This window comes from Carcharodon carcharias, chromosome 15, assembly GCF_017639515.1.
Source record: "Carcharodon carcharias isolate sCarCar2 chromosome 15, sCarCar2.pri, whole genome shotgun sequence".
Taxonomy (NCBI): Eukaryota; Metazoa; Chordata; class Chondrichthyes; order Lamniformes; family Lamnidae; genus Carcharodon; species Carcharodon carcharias.
The window spans coordinates 97104394-97125782 of record NC_054481.1 but is presented as its reverse complement, the minus strand read 5'-3'; the positions used below and the strand labels follow the sequence as shown (position 1 = coordinate 97125782).

Below are 21389 nucleotides of genomic sequence, written 5' to 3'. Positions count from 1 at the left end.
TGTCCTCCTTCTTCCTTAACCGAGGTTTTCCACCCACGGTCGTTGACAGGGCCCTCAACCGTGTCCGGCCCATCTCCCGCGCATCCGCCCTCACGCCTTCTCCTCCCTCCCAGAAACATGATAGGGTCCCCCTTGTCCTCACTTATCACCCCACCAGCCTCCGCATTCAAAGGATCATCCTCCGCCATTTCCGCCAACTCCAGCATGATGCCACCACCAAACACATCTTCCCTTCACCCCCCTTATCGGCATTCCGTAGGGATCGCTCCCTCCGGGACACCCTGGTCCACTCCTCCATCACCCCCTACTCCTCAACCCCCTCCTATGGCACCACCCCATGCCCACGCAAAAGATGCAACACCTGCCCCTTCTCTTCCTCTCTCCTCACCGTCCAAGGACCCAAACACTCCTTTCAAGTGAAGCAGCATTTCACTTGCATTTCCCCCAACTTAGTCTACTGCATTCGTTGCTCCCAATGTGGTCTCCTCTACATTGGAGAGACCAAACGTAAACTGGGCGACCGCTTTGCAGAACACCTGCGGTCTGTCTGCAAGAATGACCCAAACCTCCCTGTCGCTTGCCATTTCAACACTCCACCCTGCTCTCTTGCCCACATGTCTGTCCTTGGCTTGCTGCATTGTTCCAGTGAAGCCCAACGCAAACTGGAGGAACAACACCTCATCTTCCGACTAGGGACTTTACAGCCTTCCGGACTGAATATTGAATTCAACAACTTTAGGTCGTAAGCTCCCTCCCCCATCCCCACCCCCTTTCTGTTTCCCTCTTCCCTTTTTTTTCCAATAAGTTATAAAGATTTTCCTTTTCCCACCTATTTCCATTATATAAAAAAAAACCCACTAGAGCTATACCTTGAGTGCCCTACCATCCATTCTTAATTAGCACATTCGTTTAGATAATATCACCAACTTTAATTTTAACACCTATGTGTTCTATTGTACTATTGTCGTTGTCATCTTTTGATGATCTGCTTCTATCACTGCTTGTTTGTCCCTACAACCACACCCCCCCCCCCCCCCCCACCTCTTTGTCTCTCTATCTCTCCGCCCCCCACACACACACCTTAAACCAGCTTATATTTCAACTCTTTCTTGGACTTGAACGCAAGTTCTGTCGAAGGGTCATGAGGACTCGAAACGTCAACTCTTTTCTTCTCCGCCGATGCTGCCAGACCTGCTGAGTTTTTCCAGGTAATTCTGTTTTTGTTTTGGATTTCCAGCATCCGCAGTTTTTTTGTTTTTATCACGATTGAAGGGATCCACCAAGGGGACTGGCAAGAAGAAGGAGCGGGGTGGCTACCACCCCTTCTGATGTCGCCAGCTCAGGTAACTCCACTTAAGGTCAGCATGCATACAGTGTTATGGTAAGTTTTTTAAGTTGTTAAAGTTTTTTTGAGCCATTTCTAATGCTTGAGACATTTAATTGTTGTTTTGAGTTTGGATGGGGGTGGGTAGCGAAGTCAGTGGGAATGGAGAGGTTGAGCATTGTTAAGAGGGGCATTGAGTGAGGTGTATTGGGGGAGTGAGTATTGTCAGGGAGGGTGCATGAGCATTGTTGGAGGTAATAGGGATTGTGCATTGTTGGGAGTGGGTGCAGGGAAGGTGAGCACAGTCAGGGGGTACAGGCTAGGCTGAGCATTGTCGGGCGGGGGCTTTGGGAGGCTGGTGAGCATTGTCAGGGGTGTGTCCAGGACCAGCATTGTCAGGAGAGGGTGTGGGGTTGTTGTGAACATTGTCGGAGATACAGGGTTGTGAGCATTGTTGTGAGGGGGAGTTGAGCATTGTCGAAGATGTGGGGCTGGTGGTGAGTATTGTCAGGAATGTGGGGGTGTTTTTCAGGCCTTCCTAGAATAGCTCCCACTATTAATCATTGTCCTGCGCCTAAGAGGGTAAATACCTAAGTAAGTATGTTACACCAAGCCCAAGTCTCCAACTCTAAGATCATTGCTGCTTACATTCTCAGAGGGGACTGGGCAACTTAATTCTACCCATTAGAATTTTGAACTTCCCAGGTAAACAGCACGCATTTGTGCAAGTCACAACTTCTTCCGGCTCTGGATGCGCAACAATGGCAAAATCTCAATATTCACCACTGTTGCCTATATATTTGTTGTACCTTTTCTTCTAAATTTATATTTGGAATTGAAGTAATTTTAAAAATAGACTGCATCACAACTACATTTAAGAAGAAGCTAAAGAAATATATGAGGTAGAAAAATAAAACGATATGCTGGTGGAGTAAGATGCAGTAGGGCGGGAAGAGGCTTGTATGGAGCACAAAGTTCGGCATAAACCAGTTAAAGAAAGAAAGACTTGCATTTAAACAATGCTGTTCACAATCTTAGGATTTTTGAAATGTGTTCACCATTGTAAAGCAGGAAATACAGCAATCAATTTGCACAAAGCAAACTCGTACAATTAAAAGTACTGCCTTACCATTTCTCATCCTTCCAGCTAGGCCTCCCTGTCCCAGGGTAAGGAGTGAGCCACTGTTGAAGGGATCTACCAGGGGGAATGGTGAGAGGTAGGGGCAATGGGTTAATGGCTAGATAATCTATGTTCTAGTGATGTGATTGAGGAAAAAGCATTGGCCAATATACTGTTGATAACTCCTTGGTTGACTGTCTTATCCAAAGGGCAGCACGTCCAACAGTGCAACACTCTGTCAATATTGCAGTAAAGCGTCAGCCTAGATTTTTGTGCTCAGGTCTCTAGAGTTGATCAGAATGGCCTGTTTCTGTAAAATTTCAAATGGAAAAGAAATAAGTGAAATCTAGCTAGCACTTTATCAACTCAGCATTTTCATTGCTATCAAAGTGTCTTATACAAGTTCAACATGACTTCCTTACTCTTGTACTCAATGCCCCTATTAATAAACTCTAAGATACTATATGCTTTATTAACTGCTCTCTCAACATGCCCTGCCATCTTCAATGACATATGTACATATACACTGAGATCCCTCTGTTCCTGCACCTCCTATAGAGTTTCTCCCTTTATTTTGTATTGTCTCTCTATATTTGCCCTGCCAAAGTGAATCACCTCACACTTCTCTGCATTGAGTTTCACCTGCCACGTGTCTGCACAATCCAACAACATGTCTGTCTTTTTGAAGTTTAAGACTATCCTCATCACAGTTGACAATGTTTCCAATCTTTGTATCATCTGCAAATTTGGAAATCATGCCCTGAACACCACAGTCTAGTTCATTAATATATCAGGAAGAGCCCCATCACTGACCCCTGGGGAACTCCACTACAAACCTTCCTCCAATCTGAAAAGCAACCATTTATCACTACTCTGTTTCCTGTCACTCAGCCAACTTCTTATCTAAATGCCTATTTTCCCTTTCATTCCATGAGCTAGAATTTTGCTCACAAATCTGTTGTGTGGCACTGCATCAAATGTCTTTTAAAAATCCATATATACCACACCAACAGCATTGCCCTTATCGACCTCTCTGTTATGTCCACAAAAACTCCAGCAGGTTAGCTAAACATGATTTTCCCTTATTGAATCCATGCTAGCTTTCCTTAATTATCCTGTACTTCTCTAAGTGATTATTGATTTTGTCCCAAACTATAGTTTCCAGAAGTTTCCCTACCGCTAAAGTCAAACTGACTCGTCTATAGTTGCCTGCTTTATCCTTACACCCCTTTTTGAACAAGGGTATAACCTTCGCAACTTTCCAATCATCTGGCACCACCCCTGTGTCAAAAGAAGACTGCGTGATTATCACTAGTGCCTCTGCAATTTCCACTCTCACTTCTCTCAGCGTAGTGTCCTAGGCCCAACCATCTTCAGCTACTTCATCAATGACCTTCCTTCCATCAAAAAGCCAGAATGGAGATGTTTGCTGGTGTTTGCACTATGTTCAGTACTATTCAGATACTGAAGCACTCCATGTCCAAATGCAGCAAGAACTGGACAATATCCAGGCTTGGGCTGACAAGTGGCAAGTAACATTTGCACTCCACACAAGTGCCAGGCAATAACTATCTCCAACAAAAGAGAATCTAATTACCCTTGACATTCAATGGCATTACCATCACTGAATCCCCCACTGTCAACATCCAGGGGGTTACCATTGACCAGAAACTGAACTGGACTAGCCATATAAATACTGTGGCTACAAGAGCAGGTCAGAGGCTAGGAATCCCACAGCAAGTAATTAACCTCCTAACTCTCCAAAGCCTGTCCACCATCTACAAGGCACAAGTCAGAAGCGGGATGGAATACTCTCCCATGCCTGGATGAGTGCAGCTCCAACAACATTCAAGAAGCTTGACACCGCTCAGGTCAAAGCAGCCTGCTTGATTGGCACCCCATCCACAAACATTCACTCTCTCCACCACCAAGGCACAGTGGCAGCAGTGCGTACCATCTACAAGATGCACTGCAGGAACTCACCAAGATTCCTTAGACAGCAGCTTCCAAACTAATGACTGCTACCATCTGGAAGGACAAGGGCAGCAGACACATTGGAATGCCACCACCTGAAAGTTCCACTCCAAACCACACATAATCCTGACTTGGAAATATGTCACTATTCCTTCACTGTTGCTGGGTCAAAATCCTGGTACTCCCTCCCTAACAGCACTGTGGGCTTACCTACACAACATGGACTGCAGTGGTTCAAGAAGGCAGTTCACCACCATCTTCTCAAGGGCAATTAGGGATGGGCAATAAAAGCTGGCCTAGCCAGTGACGCCCACATCCCATGAATGAATAAATCAAAATGCATCCAGTCCTTGTACTTTATCTTTTTTAAGTAAAAATAATATTTCCAACATCTCCTTCTCTATTTTAAATTCTTTGAGTGTACCAGTTACCTCCTCTCTCACCTCAGCCTGGGTAGCATCTTCTTCCTTTCTGAAGACACATGCAAAGTATTCATTTAATACCTCCGCTATTTCTCCTGTCTCTACGTGCGTCCCTAATTTTTTATCCCTAATTGGCCCTACTCTTTCTTTCACCACTTTTATTATTATATGTCTATAGAAGACCTTGGGATTCTCTTTTATGTTTGCTGCCAGTCTCCTTTCATGGTTTCTCCTTGCTTTTAATATTAGTTTTTTCACTTCCCTTCTGGTCCTTCTACATTCAGCCTGATTCTCCATCATATTTCCTACCTGACATCTGTTGTTCTTTTGATCTTCACCTGTATCTCTGTCATCATCAAGGGAATATACCTTGACATTGCCTGCATTACTTTTTCTTTGAAGCTGACCCATTGATCAACCACCACCTTTTCTGTCAATTTGATTCCAACTCACTTGACTCAGATGCATTCTCATGCCATCAAAGTTGGCTTTCCCCCAGTTATTTACCCCTGTTCTGGATTGTTCCTTGTCCTTTACCATGGCCAACCTAAACTTTATGATGATATTTGATCCACTTGGGCCAACTCATTCTCCAGAACCAGGTTCAACAGTGCCTGGCCTTTTGTTGGACTGGAAACATGCTGCTGCAGAAAATTATCTTGAACACATTCCAGGGACTCTCGCCCCTCTTGTCCCTTTGCACTATTCCTATCCCAGTCTATATTTGGATAATTAAAGTCCCCCATTACAATTACTCTATAATTCTTGCATCTCTCCACTGGTTGGTGGTCTATATACTACACTCTCTCTCCACTGCTTTTTCAGGGCTCTCCCTCTCTCTCACCAAACTCTCGCTGCTTTATGGACCTCTCCTTGTAGCCAAGTGACAGCCAGCTACCCAGCTACTGGAAGGGTAGGAAAGGTAGAAAACGAAAGGATCACTTCCTTCCCTTTTCACCAAACTCTCTCAATCACCAAACTCCAACTTAAGCACTCTAATGCACACAAAGTAGCACTCCAGAGCAGACAAAAGCAACACTGGAGAAGGCCTATTTATACGTTCCCTTATTCAAGCTTCTGAACACCAGTTTAAACCAGTTATCTAATTAACTGGCTGCAGCTCCAAGCAGAACCTGTGTACCCCTGATTTAATTTTTTTTTATATAATAAAGCTCCTCCCTGGGGGGGAGAGGGGGAGAAAGGTGGAATTAACCTCCCCCTCTGAGATATTAAATAGAGGAGAGGAGAGGAGGGAGAGAAGTAGAGGACAGGGAGGCACAGGAGGGAAAAGGGAAAGTCTAGGTGGGTGCCTTTGGTGGAAGATGGATGGTGGGTGGGGGCCTCGATGATCTTCTGGTAGGGGGAGAGACCCCCGATTTAAAGTTGGACTAAACCTCAACCTCTCCTAACTGAAAAGAAACTTTTAGTTAATTGTCACATTAAAGAGAAGACTAGACTTTAGATAGAAATTAACCCTTAAACACATATTGTATTGACAAATGCTAGGAAAAGTTGCTGATGCTACACTGATGTTATTACAGTGTGGAGGATCGTACATGGTGTTCTGCCCAGAATTATTTAAAACCAGTATTTCATAATTGCTTGTTTAGATTTTGCAAGGAGAGATTTCATCTGATCGTAAAGTGGGAGCAACATCACACACATAGCTAAAAGATTTCTTCTGTTTGCTTTCTTTAGCTAAGTAACAAGAAGTATACTCTTTATTACTTAGCTAAAGAAGGCAAATATAAGAAACCTTCCAGCTGATAGAGCAGGACTCGGCAAACTATGGCATGCATGCCAAGGGTGGCATGTTCTTTTTTTTATTCATTTACGGGATGTGAGCATCGCTGGCTAAGTCAGTATTTATTGCCCATCCCTAATTTCCTTTGAGAAGAAGGTGGCGAGCTGCCTTCTTGAACAACTGCAGTCCCTGTGGTGTAGGTACACCCACAATGCTGTTCAGGAGGGAGTTCCAGGATTTTGACCGAGCAACAGTGAAGAAACAGCAATATATTTCCAAGTCAGGATGGCGTGTGGCTTGGAGGGTAACTTCTAGGTGCTGGTGTTCCCAAGTACCTGCTGCCATTGTCCTCCTAGATGGTAGCAGTCCTGGGTTTGGAAGGTGCTACAAAGGAGCCTTGGTGAGTTCCTGCAGTGCATCTTGTAGTTGGTACACACTGCTGCTACTGTGCGTCGGTGGCAGAGGGAATGAATGTTTGTGGCTGCTTTGTCTTGGATGGTGTCAAGCTTCTTGACTGTTGTTGGAGCTGCTCTCATCCAGGCAAGTGAAGAGTATTCCATCACACTCCTGACTTGTGCCTTGTAGATGGTGAACAGGCTTTGGGGAGTCAGGAGGTTAATTACTCACCATGGGATTCCTAGCCTCTGACCTGCTCTTGTAGCCACAGTATTTATATGGCTAGTCCAGTTCAGTTTCTTGTCAATGGTAACCCCCAGGATGTTGATAGTGATGGATTCACTGATGATAATGCCATTGAATGTCAAGGGGTGATGGTTAGATTCTCTCTTGTTGGAGATGGTCATTTCCTGGCACTTGTGTGGTCCGAACGTTATTTACCACTTGTCAGCTCAAGCCTGGATATTGTCCAGTTCTTGCTGCATTTGGACATGGACTGCTTCAGTATATAAGGAGTCATGACTGATGCTGAACATTGTGCAATCGTCAATGAACATCCCCACCTCTGACCTTATGATGGAAGGAAGGTCATTGATGAAGCAGCTGAAGATAGTGGGCCTCGGAACTACCCTGAGGAACTCCTGCAGTGGTGTCCTAGAACTGTGATGATTGACCTCAAACAACCACAACCATCTTCCTTTGTGTTGGCTATGACTCCAACTAGTGGAATGTTTTCCCCTAATTCCCTTTGACTCGAGTTTTGCTAGGGGCCCTTGATGCCACACTCAGACAAATGCTGCTTTGATGTCAAGGGCGGTCACTCCCAGCTCACCTCTGGAGTTCAGCTATTTTGTCCATATTTGAACCAAGCCTGTAATGATGTTAGGAGCTGAGTGATCCTGGCAGAACCCAAACTGAATGTCAGTGAGCAGGTTATTGCTCAGCAAGTGCCGCTTAATAGCACTGTTGATGACACCTTCCATCACTTTACTGATGATCAAGAGTAGACTGATGGGGCAGTAATTGGCCGGGTTGAATTTGTCCTGCTTTTTGTGTACAGGACATACCCTGGCAATTTTCCACATTGCCGGGTTGATGCCAGTGTTGTAGCTGTACTGGAATAGCTTGGCTAGGGGTGCGGCAAGTTCTGGAACACAAGATTTCAGTACTATTGCTGGAATGTTGTCAGGGCCCATAGTTTTTGCTTCAGCCATTTCTTGATATCTCATGGAGTGAATCGAATAGACTGAAGACAGGCTTCCGTGATGTTGGGGACCTCCAGAGGAGGCCGAGATGGATCATCCACTCAGCACTTCTGGCTGAAGATTGTTGTGAATGCTTCAGCCTTATCTTGTGCATTGATGCGCTGGCCTCCCCCATCACTGAGGATGGGAATATTTGTGGAGCCTCCTCCACCAGTGAGTTGTTTAATTGTCCATCACCATTCACAACTGGATATGGCAGGACTGCACAGCTTAGTTCTGATCCACTGCTGTGGAATCACTTAGCTCTGTCTATTACTTGCTGCTTATGCTGCTTGGCACCCATGTAGTCCTGTGTTGTAGCTTCACCAGGTTGACACCTCATTTTTTGGTATGCCTGGTGCTGTTCCTGGCATGCACTCCCGCATTCTTCATTGAACCAGCTTTGATACCCTGGCTTGGTGGTAATGGCAGAGTGGGGGATATGCCAAGCCATCAGTTTATAGATTGTGGTTGAGTACAATTCTGCTGCTGCTATTGGTCCACATTGCCTCACGGATGCCCAGTCTTGAGTTGCTAGATCTGTTCGAATCTATCCCATTTAACATGGTGGTATAGTGTCACACAACATGATGGAGTAGTAATTAGCAGGAGATTTCCTTGCCCATGTTTGACTTGATGCCATGAGACTTCATGGGGGCCAGAACTGATATTGAGGACTCCCAGGGCTGCTCCCTCCTGACTGTATACCACTGTGCTGCCACCTCTGCTGGGTCTGTCCTGCCAGTGGGACAGGATGTACCCAGGGATGGTGATGGTGGTGTCTGGGACATAATCTGTAAGGTCTGATTCTGTGATTATGACTATGTCAGGCTGTTGCTTGATTAGTCTGTGAGACAGCTCTCCCAATTTTGGCACAAGTCTCCAGATGTTAATAAGGAGGACTTTGCAGGGTTGATAGGGCTGGGTTTGCTGTTGTCATTTCCGGTGCATCGGTTGATGCCGGGTGGTCCATTTGGTTTCATTCTTTTTATTGACTATTTAGCGGTTTGATACAACTGAGTGGCTTGCTAGGCCATTTCAGAGGGCATTTAAGAGTCAGCCACATTATTGCAGACTTGGAGTCACTTGTAGGTCAGACCAGGTATCCCTCAAGGATATCAGTGAACCAGGTGAGTTTGGCTGGCACTTGCACTGCTCATCCAATTAACGGCACAAAAAGCTCTGAAGAAGAAATGTTTTGTCATTTACTTATCCCAAGAAGGTATGTTACATTGATAAAAGATATATAGAATTCAGATAGTGAATGCTTGTGTTTTATTCATTATAGGGATATTTTAAAGCCTTGATTTCCATCTTACATCAGTATTATGTAATGCAGAAGAATGCAGTGCATTTGACGTTGTGCATGCCATCTGTCATTTCTTTTTCACTGTTAATTGAGGGGTGCATTTGACAATTTGAAAAGAAAGCAAAGTAAGATGTCAGTTCATTTCAGTCATGTTGAATAGAGGAATTTGGACTTATTCAAGAGAAGGACCATGCTGTCTGTGCTTTCTGTTGTGAAGTGTTGTTTGTCGCAAATCAAATGTTCAACGACATTTTCAAATGTAGCATGAGAAAACCATTCTTGACGAAGTGGACAAGATTGAATTGGTCAAAAAGGCAGTAGCAAAATATGAGAAGCAAAACAATATTTTTAAACGCTTAAGTGTAACAATCAAGCCACAGAAAGAAATTACAAAATTGCATAGTGCATTTCAAGAAATGGAAAGCTGTATACAGATCAGGAATATATAAAAGAAGCTTTCCTCAGCAATTCGAAGTTTATTTTCAATGATTTGCCAAATAAAGATGCAATTGTATCTCGAATAAAAGAACTGCTTTGCTCTGCTAGAACCATTGAGAGACACATAAGTGAAATGGCAGAATGCATTAATGAAAAACAGATGGTTGTATTAAAAGACACAGCAGTAGTTAGCATTGCACTGGATGAGAGCATGGATATAAATTAGGTTCCACGTTTGGCAATTGTTGCAAGATATATGTGCTTCTGATGAAATCTGAGAGGAACTTTGTTGCCTAAAACTCCTGCATGGCATGACAAAAGGGGAAGATGTGAACCATTTTGAAGAACAAGGTGTTGATATCAGAAAAATATTTTGTGTGACAACAGATAGTGCTTCTTCCATGGCCAGAAAACAAAAGGGATTTGTAAAGTTACTTGAAGATCAAATTGACCACCCAACAGTCAAATTTCACTGTATTATACATCAAGAAAGTCTGTGTGCTAAAATTTCTAATCCAGAGCTTAATAATGTAATGAATCCAGTGGTGTGAATTGTGAAATTCCTTGTTGCTCGATCTGCTTTGACTCACAGACAGCTTCGAGCACTGCTGGAAGAGATGCACAGTGCTTATAATGACATTCCACTTCACAGCAATGTTCGGTGGCTAAGTTGTGGCAAGATTTTAGTAAGCTATTTTGATGAAACCTTATAAATGTTAAAATGCATTACTAGCATGCAAAACCTTAAATTAGAGTCAATGAATGAAGACTTAGCACATCACTTCTGAAAGGTTGCCAACCCCTGTGATAGAGTATACTCTGTTTTTACCAGTACAATTGTGCAGCAACTCTAGGAAACCTTCCCTTCCCTCATAATAGTTACATATTTGTCCAAAAAAACTATATGCTGTCATAATAATTTGACTATTTTTTCTCACATAAACCACTTTTGATATATTCTGGGCAAATCAAATTTTGTGCTGCAAAATATTGCAATGTTACACTGTGCAGTGTAGCAGTCAGTTTTCCTTTATAAACCACTGATAAAGGTTTGCTTTGATCTGTTAAACTGGTTGAAGTTTTATTTTGTGCAGATGGATGTTTTATTAGGTTTAAAGCTGCAGTATCTTAGTTCATGGATGTTCCTGTGTATCTCTTTCCAGGTGCATTCTCTAATTGATTGTGGAAGGCAAATAAGAATCTGACATATCTATTTCCCCTGGGCAATGTGTCAGTAACTAGAGGGCATCAATTTAAAAACATCACCAAAAGATTGAAAGGAGAAGTTACAAGGAATTCTTTTATGCAAAGGACTGCATTAGGACATGGATTGCCCTAATAAAAAAGATGGTAGAACTGGAACCCATAACAGCTTATAGAAGACAAATGGATAAATATTTGAAAAGGAAATAATGAAACGAGTAACAGAAACAGAACGGGAAATGGGCTTTTTCAGAGGGCAACACAGGAGCAATGCGGCCTTTTGCCTCCGTCTGTGTTATGAACTTGTTAATGCTAACACACATGAGATGATAGTGAAGAGTGTGTTTTATCCTGTAATAATTATACTGTGAAACCATAGAGGAACTGAATGCCGTTCCTATAGCATTCCTGCTCAAGAGGACAGCGCAAGCATGTGGCCATTTTCAACTGTTTAAAGATTGGCCTAAAAGTCTTATATTTGCCTGATAGATAACATTAATCAGATAATTTTATTGTATTTGCTTGCTGCAAAAATAAGGGGTCCCCCATTTAAGAAGGATGACTCTCTCAGAGAGTCATTAGTCTGTGGGATTCTGTTCCCCAGAGTGCAGTAGAGGCAGGGTCATTGAATATTTTGAAGGCTGAGTTAGATAGATTCTTGAGTGACAAGAGCATCAAAGGTTATAGGGGGTAGACGAAAAGTAGAATTGAGGCCACAATCAGATCAGCCATGATCTTATTAAATGGCAGGGCAGGCTCAAGGGGCCAAATGGCCTACTCCTGCTCTTAATTCATGGGGAGAATTTTCCCCCTGTCGGGGGCTGTGTGGGGGCGGGCGCGGGCCGGCGCCCCCGATCGGGTCTGCACCGTCAATTTATGTGAACGGGCAAATTAAGGCCCATCCAGCGTGATGCGTGCCCGGAAGTTCCCTGAGTTGGGGCCTGCGCTCTTTTGCGCATGCTTGCGAAAAAGCGCAGAAATCTCCCTGAGGCATAGATCTGCTTCAGGGAGATTAGCTTAAGTTCCAAAAATGTTAATAAAGAAAAAAAAACTTAAGACATGTCCCCTCATGTGATAGTGTCACATGAGCTGGGACATGTCAATGAACTTTAATGAAAAAATTTATTTAATTTATAAACCCTTCATGAAACCTCATTCTGCCCATGGATGAGGTTCCATGAAAAATGTGAAGGCTGCCTGGGCTCTTTGCCTGCCCGCCAACCTTAAGGTTGGATGGGCAGCTTTCTCAATAGGCTTAATTCATTCATTCCTTTGACAGTTCAGCAGGCGCGCAGCTGACTCGGCTGCACGCCCTCCGAACTGAAAATCTAAATGATGTGTGATGACGTCGGGATGCACAGCCGACGTCATCCCACATCATTTTACACCTCGACGATGGGGCCCCGCCCCCACTCACCGAGCCGAAGATTCAGCCCCATCCATTCATATGTATTTGCCTATAGCGGGTGAAAATCTGTTAATGCATAACTTGTGGTTGTCATTACATAATGATATGTTGGTTTTCTAACTGATGTGCTCTTGTGCATTAGGTGTGTTTCAGGAGAAGCCCCAGCCTCTGCTAAATAACATGCGAACATCTTCAGACAAGAAGAAACGAGGACAGAATCTCCTGTGGAATAAAGCAGGTACAACACAGATTGTAGGCACAGGTCAGGTGTGCCCCCTTTGTTTTTCTCTTTGTTATCAGTGTTTCTCCTCCATTATGGATGCTGGCCTCTGCTGAGAGAATAGCTGATTGGGTTCTGGACCAAATTAAGTGCGTCAAAAATTTTTTGCATGTAAACGATGTGCCCTTAAGAACACTTGGGGCTAGTAGTTTGGAACAGCATAATATGCAGCAATAAACCCCATGATTTTGTGCAGTTGTTGACCAAATGCTATAATTTTACATTAACATTTCTTTGAGGTAGTGAAAATGGTGGCTTCTGAGCTATTGAAACGATGACAAATCATTTGCCCCAATAATAATGGAACAATTTTGAGCATCCCATTTAGAACAGGCCTCCTTTCCACCCATCATTTATCTGCTTTCCTCTTTCCTAAATTGTAAACAGTGCTAATACTTCCCTTCAACTGCATTTGTGCCATTTAAAGTTACTTCTTTCCTGCCCAATTTCTCACCTTCTTTCCTAAAGCTATTCAGGAGATGGTTTTTGGAGATACACACACCATGGGACTGAATTTTACACTTCCCAGGGACGAGCTGGCAGGTGAGCAAGAGATGTAAAATTAGCCACAATGCCATGGGCATTGTTCCAGTCCCTACAAGCCCACCCCCACCCTCGCTGTAATTTTACACAGGGCTAGGGAGGCATTGAGCTGCCCTCCATCCATGGATGAATTAGGCACTTAAATGGCCACTTAAATTCGGACTATTCCCCACTACAGGTGGAGGCTGGTGCCAAGGAAGACCCCCCGCAGGTTTTACAGCTTGGAGTGTTGACAAGCAAGGGGTTTACCTCATCTATTGGTTTCCTGGGCCTGTCAGAAGTACCCCCCCGCTCCGCCCCTACCCCAACCATACATTTCTCCCTGGCTTCCCATCATCCCAGCCCCCAAGCCAATGCCTGCCAGCCTGGTCCCAGCGAAGCACCCCCCCCCACACTTAGCTTGGTGTCCAGCCCCAGCATCAATCTCCATTGGGGATTGAATGTAGTCCCAGAAGTGGCAACCGCTCAGAGTGGTATTGCTGTGATCAGAGAGCTGCTGGCCATTTGATTGGTCTCCCCAGATGGGCGGAACACCCAGCTCAAGCTCGCCAACTGCTAAATTGCTGCAGGGCAAGCCAGCAGAGTGGGTGCGAGTTCACTCCTGATATTTGCACTGGGAGGGCAACATAAAATTCCAACCCTTGTGTGAGCCACAAAACTAGGAAGGCCCAATGTTCATCCCTGGCCTCTGTGAATGTAGCTAATCAAGCCAAACCACCATACTATCAAAACTGCAGCTTACCTCTGTGTGCCTAGGACCTGAAGGGGAAAAATCACCCAGGGTCCCAATTCCTAATCACATTCACTTCTGCTAGAAATTCATACACTTTAAATCTGCTGAGAACAGGATTAATCCTCCTTTGGATAAACTGCCAGCATTCATCGTATAGGCTCACATGTGAAAAGTGGTGTCTTGAGCTCAGGTGGCTGAATCCAAGTAAGAATCCAATCAATGATTCATTGACAAACAGGCTATGGTCTGTACCATTCAAAAACTGGCAGTATTCTGAAAGTTTCATGGCATCATGAAGATGGGGCGATCAGATGCTAATATAGCTCTTTATTAGGTTGCTAATTTCAGACTGCATTGATGGTAGTTAATGAGCTGAAGATTTTGGCAGATCCAGATCCAGCTGGTGGGTATAACTTTCTAATATGAGCATGTCCTTCTTGTGCAGACAGGCCCTTCCTCTGTGGTTAAGCTTGCCGCATAGGTCTTTCCTCTGGAGTAACTGACAGTATGGCCTGCTTCATTATGTCTTTCAGCTGAGCCACAAAGCGATACTGACACTGTCCACATAGAGTAATTCATGGACAGAACATTTCAAAAGTTGAGAAAAATGCATGAAAAACATGATGAGGAGGAAAGAAAGATAAATCAAAGAGAAATGTTGAACTCTGATCTATCTCTTTAACTGTGAAATTTCTAACCTTACCTCTACCATCTTTGCAATTAAAATGTATTTTTCTCAGGTGACTTACGAACTGTTTATGTCACAAAGTATGAAGATGATGTCCAACCTGCCATTTACAGATTTTCTTTGGATTCCTCTGTTCCCTTGCCATGGCATCAGCCAGCAACAAGGAATGGGGAGATTCCATCATTCAAAGTGAGTTCTTGCAAAGTGGCTTTTGAATAGACTAAAGTTATTGATCTATAATAACTGCAACAAGAAGTTCCTACCTTAAGAAAGTGCTTCCAACAGGATATGGTTTCACAGAAAATGGAAGACTTAGGGCTGAACTAACAGAGTAAAATTATGAAGGAACAAAAACAAAGTTACCTGGAAAAACTTAGCAGGTCTGGTAGCAGCGGTGGAAAAGAAATTAGTTGACGTTTCAAGTCATCATGACCCTTCAACAGAACTGATTTTTCTTTACAATGAGAGGGGTGAAATATAAGATGGTTTAAGGTTGGCAGGGGGGAGAGAGAAGTGGAGGGGGGGTGTTGTTGTAGGGACAAGCAAGCAGTGATAGGAGCAGATCATCAAAAGATGTCACAGACAAAGGAACAAAAGAACACAGAGGTGTTGAAGTTGGTGATATTATCTAAACGAATGTGCTAATTAAGAATGGATGGTAGTGGGGGTGGGGGGGGCATAAAAGATTTAAAAATAATGGAAATAGGTGGGAAAAGAAAAATCTATATAAATTATTGGTAAAAAAACAAAAGGAAGGGGGAAGAAACAGAAAGGGGGTGGGGATGGAGGAGGGAGCTCAAGACCTAAAGTTGTTGAATTCAATAATCAGTCCAGAAGGCTGTAAAGTGTCTAGTCGGAAGATGAGGTGCTGTTCCTCCAGTTTGCGTTGGGCTTCACTGGAACAATGCAGCAGCTACCTCGACTACAGCTCCTCACACCCCGCTTCCTGTAAGGACTCCATCCCATTCTCTCAGTTTCTTTGCCTCCGTCGCATCTGTTCCGATGATGCTACCTTCAAAAACAGTTCCTCTGACATGTCCTCCTTCATCCTTAACCGAGGTTTTCCACCCACGGTCGTTGACAGGGCCCTCAACCGTGTCCGGCCCATCTCCCGCGCATCCGCCCTCATGCCTTCTCCTCCCTCCCAGAAACATGATAGGGTCCCCCTTGTCCTCAATTATCACCCCACCAGCCTCCGCATTCAAAGGATCATCCTCCAGCATTTCTGCCAACTCCACCACCAAACACATCTTCCCTTCATCCCCCCGGCGGCATTCTGTAGGGATTGTTCCCTCCGTGACACCCTGGTCCACTCCTCCATCACCCCCTACTCCTCAACCCCCACCTATGGCACCTCCCCATGCCCACGCAAAAGATGTAACACCTGCCCCTTCAATTCCTCTCTCCTCACTGTCCAAGGGCCCAAACACTCCTTTCAAGTGAAGCAGCATTTCACTTGCATTTCCCCCAACTTAGTCTACTGTATTCGTTGCTCCCAATGCGGTCTCCTCTACATTGGAGAGACCAAACGTAAACTGGGCGACCGCTTTGCAGAACACCTGCGGTCTGTCCGCAAGAATGACCCAAACCTCCCTGTCGCTTGCCATTTTAACACTCCACCCTGCTCTCTTGCCCACATGTCTGTCCTTGGCCTGCTGCATTGTTCCAGTGAAGCCCAACGCAAACTGGAGGAATAGCACCTCATCTTCTGACTAGACATTTTACAGCCTTCTGGACTGAATATTGAATTCAACAACTTTAGGTCTTGAGCTCCCTCCTCCATCCCCACCCCCTTTCTGTTTCTTCCCCCTTCCTTTTGTTTTTTTTTCCAATAATTTATATAGATTTTTCTTTTCCCACCTATTTCCATTATTTTTAAATCTTTTATCCCCTCCCACCCCCACTACCATCCATTCTTAATTAGCACATTCGTTTAGATAATATCACCAACTTCAACACCTCTGTGTTCTTTTGTTCCTTCGTCTGTGACATCTTTTGATGATCTGCTCCTATCACTGCTTGCTTGTCCCTACAACAACATCCCCCCTCCACTTCTCTCCCCCCACCCCCCCCAACCTTAAACCATCTTATATTTCACCCCTCTCATTGTAAAGAAAAATCAGTTCTGTTGAAGGGTCATGAGGACTCGAAACATCAACTCCTTTCTTCTCTGCCGCTGCTACCAGACCTGCTAAGTTTTTCCAGGTAACTCTATTTTTGTTTTGGATTTCCAGCATCCGCAGTTTTTTGCTTTTAAAATTATGAAGGAGCTTATTATGGCAGCCATGGTGCAAATGTTTCAACTTACAGGGAGTCCAGAACTAGGGACTGTAGGAATAAGCTATTCACTAATAAATCCAATAGGGAATTCAGAAGAAATCCCTTTACCCAGAGAGTGGTTAAATAGAGGACCTTGCTACACATGGAGTAGTTGAGGCAAATAGTACAAATGCATTTAAGAACAAGCTAGCTAAGTACATAAGGGAGAAAGGACTATACGGTTATGCTGTGAAAGATTAGATGAAGCAGGGTGAGAGAAACTTGTGTGGTAAATATACTGGCACAGACCATTGGAGCTGAATAGCCTGTTCCTGTGCTGTAAATTGTGCTGTAAATTCTAGTAATGATAACACTATATGCTATCAACATCACCTTCCAAATATATTACGTTCATTGTTCTTTGGCACAGTCTATATTGTGTACAGAATACTCTGATGGCTTCCAGAACAGAATGGAACAATGTCGGTCTCAGGTTTAATCCCTGGTCTATGCTGTGAACTGATCCCCTAAGGGAGAGTGCTAAATTTGGCCTCAGTGCCTCTAAGCCAAAGTTCCCAGTTATCAAATTAGATCCAGTGACTTCAACTAGAAAATGCAGAAATGTGGACATTAGGTAAAGCTAACACCAATGTCTCCCATGGTAAAATAGCCGGATGAACTTCACTGCCACTGCGGTTACTTTAGCAGATTACCTAAAGGTGGCCAGCAACTATGGAGAAATGTCACAGCATAAACCAGCACCTTCAGGAGGAAGAGTAGAGATTTTGTTGTTAAAAGTAGGTACCCCTAGTCATCTCCCATTACTGATCAGTTTCTACTGGGATTAGCCTTTAAATCCTATGCAGCTACCCCGGTAGCAAATAGGACTCACATGCTGGAATTCCCTCTTTGAACCACTCTACCTCCCTTTTCTCCTTTGAGACCTTCTTTAATACCAACCCCTACCTAATTTTAATATCTCCCTCCCGTCCATTTTTGTCTAATTACACTCCTCAGTGAAGTGCCATGGGTCATTTTTACTGTGTTGAAGGGCCCTAGATATATGCAAATTTCAATTGTAATAGTAACTTTGATTCTCTCTTTCTGCTTCCAAGGTTTACACAGTGCCCTATGGTAACTTTACGAAGAAGCTGACCATCTGTTCTTCCATTGTTGGGCTACCAAGTCCCAAGTGTCCGGGGAAGTGGATGATCACATCATTATCCTGCAATACTAGGAAAGGCTGGAAGCTTGATTTCCATTTCTATGCATCAGCCACAGAACAACATCACACTCAGTAAGTTACAAGTTTGGACAAAAGCCTCTTTTACTGGTTGGATCTGCATGGGCATTACAGTAACAGAACTAAGGCTGATAAATTAAATTAAAATGCAGATCAGCTTTGATCTATTTGATTGGTGGAATAGGCTCGAAAAACTGAGTGGCCTAGTCCTGTTCCTCTGGGGTGATCCAATTGAAGTGCTTAAGATGATTAAAGGATTTGATAAAGTACACATAGAGAAATTGTTTTTTTCTGGTGGCGTCTCCAAAAGAATGAGACAGAACCTTATATTTGAGCTAGGTCATTCAGAGGTGACCTCTTCTTCATGTAATGTACAGTGGAGACCTAGAATTTTCTCACTCAAAAATCTGTTGAACCTCGGTCAATTGAAAGTTCAAACCTCAGGTTGTTAGATCTCTTACATTTTGTTTCATCGCATATTTTATATTTGTTAGGTAAGCATATTAAGAAATATGGAACTAAGGTAGGTTGGAGTCAGGATACAAATCACTCATAAGCCAGTTGAATGGTAGAACATGCTGGAGTTGCTAACTGGCCTGCTCCTGTTTCTATATCTTCCCTTGCCCACATAGCATCTGAGGAAAAAAAGCTTGTGAAAATTTGTTGTGTTTGAGATAAGGAATGTCAATGCTGGCAGAACAGGCTCCTACATTTTGCACTCAGCATGAGCATCAAGTTAAAGTACAACATCTCTCAATTTGGTCCAACAACGTGTCTTAACCCAATCTCATTAGAGCCCTTCTTACTGGTGTACCACTTCCACTTCCCACCCAACCATGCTAATGGCCTTTATGAATGAGCTGACCAGTTGACTGCTATATTGTCCCAAATTGGGGGCAGCTTTGTACTGTGTACCATTATGCAAAGAACTGGGATCAAGGTTTCTCAAGCATTACAACTTACTTGCAGAGAAACTTTTCAACCTTTACATCCAAGCTTGATTTGAAAATGGATTCTACAGCTGTTGGGCAGCATGCAAACCCACCAGAATACACAGTTCCCTGTGTCAAGATAAATTATAATTCTGCCTCATTTTCTCTGCCATGTTTCACCCCAAAGGAACCGCAGTGTTTTAGTCATTCAGTGAAGTGGCCATTCTTAATTCATGAAGCCAGACAATGAGTGTTGAAAAACTATTCAGCAGTGTGGGGCATCATAATTGAGCCCATACCTTCACCCAACATAACACGAGGGTACTTTCAAACAAGACTAGCTGGAATTCTATCAGAGGCACAAATCATACCTAACCCACTCCTCAACCCAGCAACTCTGGTATCATTCATAACATTCAGTCACACCCTGATTGAGATTGACTACAGACAAGGAAATATGGGGGAGATCCAAAGGCCTGAGCTAATGCTCTGGGGGCACAGGTTCAAATCCCACCATGCCAGTTGGTGGAATTTAAATTTAATTAATAAATCTGGAATTGCAAGCTAGCTTCAATAATGGGCTAAAGAGTGCCCAAAATAGGAGGGGACCCACCTCAGAGCCTGCTGGAAGCCTCCAGGGTGTTGTAAAAACCTATCAGGCTCACAGATTTCCTTTAGGGGATGAAATCTGCCATCCTTACCCGCTGTGGTCTGCATGTGACTCCAGATCCATAGCAATGCGGTTTACTCTTAACTGTCCTCTGAAATGGCCTAGCAACCCACTTGGTTCAAGGGCAATTAGGGATGGGCAACAAATATCAGTGTGTCTTGTCAGTGACACCCACATCCCATGAAAGAAGAAAGAAAAATAAAATCATCTAGGTGCTTGATCTTTGCCTCTCAACAACACATTTTGTAGAGTGTTGAGCCATAGAACCGTTGCAATGTTCCAAAATGGCGTATTACTCCCATATTTGGCTCAACCATAAGGTTATTGCCGTAACCTTAGTCCTTTTTGACACAGTAGCCAGAATTTTTCAAAGGTGAGTGGGGTTCCACCACCAGGGCCGAAAGTGGATAGTGACTCTGCTTCAGTGGGTGGCAGGACCCGGGGTTGCATTTTATCAGTGAATGCCAATTAAGTGGCTGCTGTGAGGAAAGCCATCCTATTAAGTTCAGCAGCTCCTTGGGAGAGTTGCTGGCTCAATCAGAGGGCCAGCAGCTCAGCAGTCTTAGTAGTGCCACTGAGAGCAATGGCCACTGCTGAGGCTTTACTGGAGGACAGGGTGCACCTCACAGTAAGGTAAGTTGGGTCTGGAGATGCTGGGTTGCTGAGGCCAGGCGGTGTCATTGCTGAGGCGGTTGCAATTGCGGCAGCGGCCAAAGAGTGTCCAAAAAGAGGAAACCCACTGACAGTACTTGGTGGTCCCCTCATGCAGTGGAGGGCCACCTTCTGCTAGTAAAATGCCAGCAGAGGTAGGAAGAGACCCTTAATTGACCACCTAAGTGTATTAATTGGGGTCCAGGCTGGCAAGCCATATACCACCTTTCCTGCCACTGGCAAAATGGTATAGTGGCAGGCCATGTGTCAGATATGCCAACCGAACATTCCCAAGTCATTTTGCTAGTCATCCCACCTCTGAGTCCATCCCGAAAGGCCACATAAAATTCTAACCAGTATGTCTGCAATTCAGCTGCCAAATTTAGGAGGCACTCCTCGTTAAACTAGGGTAATGTGATAAATAACACTTTCATCTTTCTTGAAGATACCACTTTAAAAAAAAAGGTTGAGCAGGGCCCCTTTACCTGCTGCATTGTGGAGAGATCTCCTGTTTGAGAAGGTCTGTTGGTCCCATATTTCACCACTAGTTAATATGTGTACAGCACAAAGCATTAATTTCAACTCGAGCTTGAACCTGTGAAAGGATTTCAAGTTCATCTCACAGTTTAAATTCTGGCTCTTTTAGGAAGCTGTACTTTGCTCAGCTGCGGAGGGCTCCTTATCACAGTCGGATCTGCATAGCACCACCTGGCTGCATTCTTAGTGCAGGACCCAATGGCCCTAATCAAGGATTTTTCTACGTCCCCTATGAGAAAGGTAGGTTAACAACAACAATAACTTGTATTCA

The 21389-nt window shown here is 43.9% G+C and overlaps 1 protein-coding gene across 1 annotated transcript in view; it reads left to right on the top strand.

The window, feature by feature from the left end:
* The window catches only part of disp3 (dispatched RND transporter family member 3), a 753445-nt gene that overhangs the window by 653403 nt on the left and 78653 nt on the right, over window positions 1-21389 (top strand). Inside the window, exons 18-21 of the mRNA XM_041207440.1 lie at window positions 12725-12844; window positions 14879-15015; window positions 18201-18382; window positions 21228-21358. Of these exons, the coding sequence (XP_041063374.1) occupies window positions 12725-12844; window positions 14879-15015; window positions 18201-18382; window positions 21228-21358 (570 nt within the window). The remainder of the gene's footprint in view (window positions 1-12724; window positions 12845-14878; window positions 15016-18200; window positions 18383-21227; window positions 21359-21389) is intronic.